Here is an 8,404-nt window from a genome sequence, read left to right on the forward strand (position 1 = left end):
CCCCTGTGCCGTGTTCCCCACCGATTTTAACCCAGAGGGTCTCCAGCCGTCCACCCTGGTCACCAATATCAGCTTGCAGGGACGTGTAGCTTTCCTTAATATAGAGAGCTACACCCCCGCCCCTTTTCTCTACACGATCCCTCCTGTACAGGGTATAGCCATCTATACCCGTGGTCCAGTCATGGGTGGAGTCCCACCGGGTCTCCGTTATCCCTATGACATCATAATTATTTGCATTGAGCAGGAGGATGAGTTCCTCCTGCTTATTCCCCAAGCTCCTGGCATTTGTGTACAGGCAAGCAAGTGCCCCATGGGGGGCTCCTTCCTTGCCCACAGGTTTTGCCAGGGCTGGGGCAGGGGTGGGCTCCCTTAAGTGCCTTGACCTGCTGGCTTTGTAAGGATTGCTCAGCGGGCCAGCAGTGGCAGTAGTGCCCCCGTCCCCCAGCAGGCTTAGTTTAAAGCCCGGTGGAGCAGATCAGCCAGTCTGGCTGAGAAGAGCCTCCTCCCTGGGGGAGAGAGGTGGAGGCCATCTCTTCCCAGCAGCTCGCTGCCTCTCTCTCCAAAGAGCGGGCTGTGGTCATGAAAGCCAAAGCCTCATCTGTCACTAAGTTGCCTCCCCCATTCAGTAAGGGACCCATACTTTCCCTGACCTTCCTCTTGTTGCTAACATACTTGTAGAAACCCTTCTTGAAACCCTTCTTGTTACCCTTCAAATTGCACTTTGGCCTTCCTGACTTCATCCCTGCATGCCCGAACAATATTCTTATACTTTTCCCTAGTTGGTTGTCCAAGCTACCACTTGTTGTAACCTTCCTTTTTCTGTTAAGCTCACCAAAGAGTTCTCTGCTAAGCCATACTGGTTGTTTGCAACATTTGCTATTCTTTCTGCACATCAGGATCGTTTATTCCTATGCCTTCAATAAGGTTTTTTAATATACAACCAACTCTCCTGAACTCCTTTCCCCCTCAGACTGGGAGCCTGCTCATCAGTTCCCTGAGGGAGTCAAAGTCTGTTTTTCTGAAGTCCAGGGTCCTTACTCTGCTGCTCTCCTTCCTTCTTTTTGTCAGGATCCTGAGCTCAGTCATCTTGTGGTCACTGCTGCCGAAGTTGCTATCCACTATACTACATACTCCACCAAGTCTTCCCTGTTTGCGAGCAGCAGGTCAAGAAGAGCACGGCCCCTAGTTGGCCACTCGAGCACTTGCACCAGGAAGTTGTCTCCAGCACTCTCCAAAAACGTCCTGGGTTGCCTGTGCACTGCTGTATTGCCCTCACAGCAGACATCAGGGTGATTGAAGTGCCCCTGGAGAACCAGGGCCTGTGATCTGGAAATTTCTGCTAGCTGCTTGAAGACAGCCTCATCCACCATTTCCTCCTGATCTGGTGGTCTATAGCAGACCCCCACCACAACATCCCCCTTGTTGCTGTCCCCTCTAACCTTAAACCAGAGACTTTCTACAGGCCCATCTCCAGCTTCATACTGGAGCTCTAAGCTATTGTATGGTTCTTTTCCTCCCCTTCTCTCCTGTCTGTCCTTCCTGAACAGTTTGTACCCATCCATGACAGCGCTGCAGTTATACGAGCTATCCCACCAGGTCTCTGTTAATCCAATTACATAATCCACATAACGTCATCCAATATTTGGAATAACTATGTGAAATCAAAAAAAGTAAAATTGAAGACATGATAGAAACATTGTAATGGGTGAGGGGCTGTGCAGTAGCATCCTGAACATATTGGTAAGAACAATATCTCTGGAGGTATTTAGAAATGAAAAGGAAGACTGGATGGAAGGCCTGATGTTGTAAGTGCCATCAGATCCTGTTACTTTTAATGGGGGGGTCAAAGGTACTAAGAAACATAAAGAGACTATTCAGCAATTTGCAAGAGTGCTCTGACCATGTTCACAACAATCTGGCACTAGCAGTGGATGCAGGTACATTTTAGCTTGGCTTGCATTAGTGAAGGTGAATAAATTACACAGGATTAAAAGAATTCAGAACTAAAAATAGTAGTGCTTTAAGAATCCTAAACCCCTAAAGTGCAGTAGCTATTTGGAGTACTGCCGTTTGTAGACAGTGAAAGTAGATGATCTTTTTTTGTTGTTTTTTTAGTCAATTGGATTTAACGAAACATACAATTCAAAGACAGAAAAGGCTTCTTGGACACTTATATTTTGTCCTTTACCCCTTGTACACATAAACATATCCCTCAGATCACTAAATTCTTCCCAAAAGTAAATTGTTTTCTGGTTAAATTTTAGAAAGAATAATGAAATACACTTCCTGGAACCGTTGTTTATTTAAATATAAATCTTGTGTCCTTTTTATTATGTCTTACAAGACTGTTACTGCCTGAACATAACTGGTCAAAATATCCAGTAACTTCCTGGAAAATTAAGGGAACTTCAGAGAACATCATATTTGATTTTGACTTACACAGTCAGATTCTGTTCTGTTAGGTGCCTACAAGTGTTGCATGCTACTCAAATCCTGGAAGAAAAAGTTAAAGTAAAACATGAGATGCATCCTCCTCTGGCTCACTGCTTTGTGTTACTAACACACTGTAAAATGAAAGTGTTTACACATTTTTTCAGCAATGGAATAAAATTGCATTTAGGTGCCTAAATCTACTTTGGTGCTAATGGATGGAATAAAATATGTCCCACTGTGACTATTAATTTTCTTACTGCAGTGCTTCTCGGCTCCAACCAATATTAGGGTGCTGTTGTGCTAGACACTATGTGAACCAGAGACACCGAATACATGGGGGCCCAAGGGCCCTGGCTCCCCTCGGGAAGAGGGCTGTCACCTGAAATGTGTGAAACTTTCCACGTGTCCATCATCTTAGGCCTCCCTCTGGCAAAAATAAAAGTCGACACCTATAGTATGAACACAGTGCATGGTACTACCCTACCGTTGAGAAGTTTGCAATCTGAACCATTTCAACTAATATAAAAAATGGTTAGGCTGTTCCATTTTCGTATCTGTTTTTTTGTAAGGCTCAGAGGTACCAAAATACAATGTCATTGTTTATATTTTAAATAGATGGAAGGTTACAGAAGGAGAGAAATAAGGAGACTCCCATAGTGATCTCAACATGAGCTTTCTTTCTATGTTTCTGTTCCTCCTGTTGAAGGCTGTTGTAATATGGAATCAATCATGGGAGCATCTTTTCATTTCTCCCGTGCAGTGAAGAATGCCTTATTGATCCACTGATTTTTCAATAAATAGCATTGTCCATCGGTGTCCATTAAAACAGTTTCCACATTTGCTGTTCTCCAGAAATGAGCCACGGGGAGGTGACTTACACAGATGTGAGATTTCACTCTTCTTCACAGGAGAGGAGGAGCCAAAGATCTCAGAAGTCTGAAAAGAACCAAAGGCCTCAGAACAATGAGAGCAAAGGTACTGTAATGAGTGTTACCAAGAGGCTACCCTGAATTCTCTTCTACTGTTCATAGCCAAGTTTCTTCCCCTTCTCTATGAACCAAACACTGTATTTTTGGAATGCAAAGGGGAAAACATACCTCTGCAATGTTACCATGCTACTGAGAAACCTGCAGCATCTAAGATGTTGGTCAAAGAAGTTTGGAAATAGAACTCATTGCTTTAGAAGTTAGGAACAGTACATCTTTGCACATAACCATACTCAAGCAATAAAGCTGGTGTCAGCTTTCACACCTGGTCAAGTGGGTGATATCCATATGTAACTGGAACTCCCCCTTAAGTTGTAGTCTAACCCAGCCACCCAGAACAGAGGCTCACTTTGCTTATCTTTACTTATTGACCCACTGATTTTTCATTTAATACAGTTTTCCATTGCTGTCCACTAAGACCATTTCCACATTTGCTATTCTTCAGAAATGAGAGAAACAGAGGTGACTTACATGGACGTGAGATTTCACTGTTCTTCGCAGGAGAGGAGGAGCCAAAGATCTCAGAACTCTGAGAAAGACCAAAGGCCTCAGAACTCTGAGAGCAAAGGTAGTGTAATGTGTGTTACCAAGAGGCTACCCTGAATTCTCTTCTACTGTTCATAAACAAGCTTCTTCCCGTACCCTAAGAGCCTAACATTGTATTTTTGGAATGCAAAGGGAAACAAAAATCTCTGCAATGTTGCCTAGTACCATGTTACTGAGCATGAATGACAGGTGCCTCCTGAGACTGGGAGGGCACCATGGCAGTGAGCAGCAAGTGGGGACCACCCACAGATGCCGGCAGCAGTGAGGAGGGGGCGGGTGGCAAGCAGCGACCACCCACAGAAGCCAGTGGCGGGGTTTGCGGTGGGGCCCCAAAAGAGGCCAGTGGCGGCTTCAGCGGTGGCCAGTCCCCACCTCCCCTCCCCCCCGTGATCCTCCTATGCATCGCCTATGTTACAAAGAAACCTGCAGTGTCTAGGATGTTGGTCACAGAAGTTTGGAAATAGAACTCACTGCTCTAGCAGTTAGGAAAAGTACCTGTTTGAGCATCCAGCATAATAAAGCAGTAAATCTGGTGTGGGTTTTCACACCTGGTCAAGTGGGTGATTTTCATATGTAAATGCAATTCTACCTGAAGCCGCAGTCTGACCCAAACACCAAGGTTCCCCTAAGGTGCGCGCATGCACAACCATGCACAACTAAAAGTTTGGCTGTGCACAGCCTTTTCAAGGCCACACACCAGGAGAGGCTGGAGCCGGAGCCTGGTGCAGGCTCTGCCGGCTCTGGGGAAGTGATCCACTCCCCGGCCCTAGTGTGGGAGAGTGGAGCACTTCCCCGAAGCTGGCAGAGCCCGCGCCAGGTTCCGGTCCCAGCCCCTGGCCCCAACTCCAGCCCTTGGCCCCCGGCTCCAGTCCCTGGCCCCTGGCCCCCGGCTCCAGCCCCCGGCCCCAGCCTCCAGCCCTCCAGCCCCCGACTCCCAGCCTCTGGCCCCTGGCCCCAGGCCTTTGCCTCCTGCCCCCAGCTCTCAGCCCCCTTCAGTAAGTGTCCCACACCAGATCAAGGCAGCGTGCTCATGGACCGCTGCTCCTTAGAGGGAACATTGCCAGACACCCAGAATGGACTCACTTCACTTATCTTTATACCAGTTTTGTCCTTAGATTCTCCTGCTCTGCCCACTCCCCGGAGGAGACTCATTACAGGAATTCTGGGAATCCTCTGCCTAATACTACTGGTAACAGTAGTAGTCTTAGTCGCCATACGTGAGTATTCTGTAGGAATAAAAATAGGGGCCTTGTGTACTCTTCTATGAATCCATTTTTGTTTCAATGTCTGTTCACTGCCATTGTTCTAATGTAAGGAAGTTGTAAATCAGTCCCTAATGGTTTTATAACTTTTATAGACATTTCAGGAAGGTTTTTCTATTCATATTTAGGAATAAGAGTTAAAACTTCTGAATTTTTTTAAAGGCATACTGGAAAATATAACAAAAGTAATCACTGTTAAAAAATCCATTTCACAAGGACACAGAGCCATATCATGATTCCAGCTCAATTTCCTTCATATGCAAAAAAAATATTTCAACTTGTTCTGGTTTAATTGGCACAATCCATTGTGCTGTTATGGTGAATACCACTTTTCTAGGATTCCAACATACGTAAAATCCAGGGAAACTGTACCTATGAGGAAAACATGACCCTGCACCAGAGAATAACTCACTATCAAAAAGCATATACCACCACCAGAGGTAAATATTTTGGTGGAATTTGATGTCTTCTTTAGCTCCCACTTGGTTGATTAAAAAAATGATATACAAAATGTCTAATAGCATCACTGTATCACATAATATTGCAAACTGTAGGTCTCAATAACAGCCCAATTTTAAAATGCTGAGTGAAGACAATAGGGAAAGTTAGAAAATAATAGTTCTACTGACTCTACTCTTGAAACAAAGAGAAACCAAGCTCATCTGATTCTCATGCACTTACTCAGTGGCTCAAGCAAGAAAATACACAATCTTTGTTCATTTTACTCAGCTACTCTGTGCCAGGTAGGAAGGGATGTGTGAGAGCTCCCCACACAGGCACTCTGCTGCTGCTTGTATTGTGGGGACCAAGATGGGAAACAAATAAAAAAATAGCACATGACAACCTTTATTTAGCGGCAGCCACAAAGCCTGCCAGGTGTCAAGGAGATAGGTGCAGGGGAAATCTGGGTTCTGGGGCCCTGCACCTCTGGCTGCAGGCAGGCAAAACTCTTAACGTGGGTGCTTGTGGGACTGTGCGTGTATTCAGGTGTGTCCTTCCTGATGCTGGGGCCTCTGCACAACATAGCAGTGTGCCCCCATGAGGTCTTCTCCTCCCCTACAGCCTTGGGTCAGTCCACCTCTGTAAACGACGGCAGGTCTAAATAACTTTGCTGGCTCAACACCAATAGCACCAGTAGCATCAAAGGTACCCAAACAGAACTGTCACAGAGCCTTTCTTTTTATAAAGGAATTGACAGCAAGAAGTAAAGATGTTGTGTTGGATATATGTTGCTTGTGGTGCGTGTGATGGCTTATCTTGTGTTTTCATGTTTATATGTTTTTTATGAAAAAAATGAAATAGTTAGAAAAATATATCTTAGGAAGTTTGGGGGTTGAAAAACCCTTCGTCAGGCTGCGGAAGTACCTGCAGTTGGTGTGTCTCCTGGTCCTGGATGGAAGCAATAGTAAAGAAGCCAGAGGCTGGCCTGGCACACAATGCAGGCAAGAAAGCCAGTCAATGAAAATGGAAATGAAGGCGTCAGGGGGTGAGGGACAGGCTGGGGTTGGTGGGGGGAGGGGGATGTAGCAGCGCAGGTAAAAGTGCAGAAGTATCTGGGGAGTCAGATGTCCGAGTTTTGCCTGCCTGCGGCCAGAAGTGAAAAGCCCCAGAACCCAGACTCCCCCTGCAGTTTTCACCCCCTGTGCCTTAACACACACACAGTGTCACCTATGTCATGAGTTTTGCTTGTTGGCAGTTTGAGGTGCAGGTTCCCAAAAACCCCTGCACTTATCTCCTTGAAACTTGGCAGGCTTTGTGGCCTCTGCAAGAGCTACCATCCCTGCAGTTTTTACCCCACTGTGGCTTAACACACACACGTGACATGAGTTTTGCTTTCAGGACTTTCAGGTGCAGTTTCCCAGAAACCCCTGCACCTATCTCCTTGAAACTTGGCAGGCTTTGTGGCTTCAGCAGAGTTTCATCCAAATCAGCCAAAAAACAACAAAGTTATAGATATTTAACTCTTGGAATCCACACACGCTCCCTGGGTCTCGCTCGTGGAACCATGCACCCCGACAGGGTTTGCCCTAGGTGTGAACTCTGCTTGTTATGCACTACAGGCAGGTCAAATTTTCTTCAATGCAACACAAGGGGTGCATGCACAAGTCATGACACCTGTCCTAGCCATCTGGGATCACGTTGCACACATCAGCACACAGAAATGAAGTTCTCAAAAGAGTTTAACAGTGTTTTCTTTTCAAGGGGATAAAAACAGTTCATGTCCAGAAAAATGGAAACCACATGGACACTTCTGTTACCTCTTCACTACTGACTGGAAATCCTGGCAAGAGAGTAAAGGTGATTGTACTTCTTTGGACTCCAAACTTCTTGACATCAAAAATAAGGAAGAACTGGTGAGCACTTTGACTTTGCGCCCCAGAACTGGCCTCAGAGTTTGTGGCTGAGGCTGCAGTTAAAACTTTGGCAATGCCCTCTTTCAGGGTGTAGCCAGTAGGGCTGTGCAAAATGGCAGCGTTCCGTTTCAACCAGTGCAGTGTTTCGACGTTTCAATGGAACAGCATTTCATTTCGAATTGTGTTTCAATTCAAAATAGCTGTTCCATTTTGTTCCGTCAAAGCAGGGTCAAAACGTCAAAACTGTTGAGATGTTTCACTCATAGCATATAATGGGGAAGGACAAAACAGCCTATAACTTTGTCATTTGTGGCTTGATTTGGATGAAACATGCAGGAATGGTAGCCCCTTCTGAGGGCATGATGCCTGCCAAGTTTCAAGGAGATAGGCGGGAGGGTCAGGGAAACTGCACCCCAAAGTTTTGAAAGCAAAACCTGTGTCATGTGTATGTGTGAAGCCATAGTGGGGTCAAAACTGCACTCATGCTAGCCCCTGCTGAGGCTACAAAGTCTGCCAAGTTTCAAGGAGATAGGTGCAGGGGGTTCTGGGAAATTGCACCCCAAAATCATGAAAGCAAATCTCATGTCACATGTATGTGTTAAGCCACAGTGAGGTCAAAACTGCAGGCATGCTAGCCCCTGCTCAGGCCACAAAGCCTGCCAAGTTTCAAGGAGATAGGTGCAGGGGTTTCTGGGAAACTGCACCTGAAAGTCCTGAAAGCAAAACTCATGTCACGTGTGTGTGTTAAGCCACAGTGGGGTAAAAACTGCAGGGATGGTAGCTCTTGCAGAGGCCACAAAGCCTGCCAAGTTTCAAGGAGATA

At 45.9% G+C, this 8,404-nt stretch overlaps 1 protein-coding gene across 3 annotated transcripts in view; it reads left to right on the forward strand.

The window, feature by feature from the left end:
* Positions 1 to 8,404, forward strand: part of LOC106722539 (natural killer cells antigen CD94-like) — a 25,411-nt gene that overhangs the window by 5,975 nt on the left and 11,032 nt on the right. For 2 of the 3 annotated variants that reach the window (XM_025211456.1, XM_025211454.1), the window contains exons 2-5: positions 3,286 to 3,408; positions 3,865 to 3,987; positions 5,069 to 5,182; positions 7,430 to 7,581. In XM_025211456.1, the coding sequence (XP_025067241.1) occupies positions 3,288 to 3,408; positions 3,865 to 3,987; positions 5,069 to 5,182; positions 7,430 to 7,581 (510 nt within the window). In that variant the 5' untranslated portion in view covers positions 3,286 to 3,287. The remainder of the gene's footprint in view (positions 1 to 3,285; positions 3,409 to 3,864; positions 3,988 to 5,068; positions 5,183 to 7,429; positions 7,582 to 8,404) is intronic. The other variant, XM_025211455.1, reaches the window with a different exon arrangement.

Source organism: Alligator sinensis, unplaced genomic scaffold, assembly GCF_000455745.1.
Source record: "Alligator sinensis unplaced genomic scaffold, ASM45574v1 scaffold148_1, whole genome shotgun sequence".
Classification (NCBI taxonomy): Eukaryota; Metazoa; Chordata; order Crocodylia; family Alligatoridae; genus Alligator; species Alligator sinensis.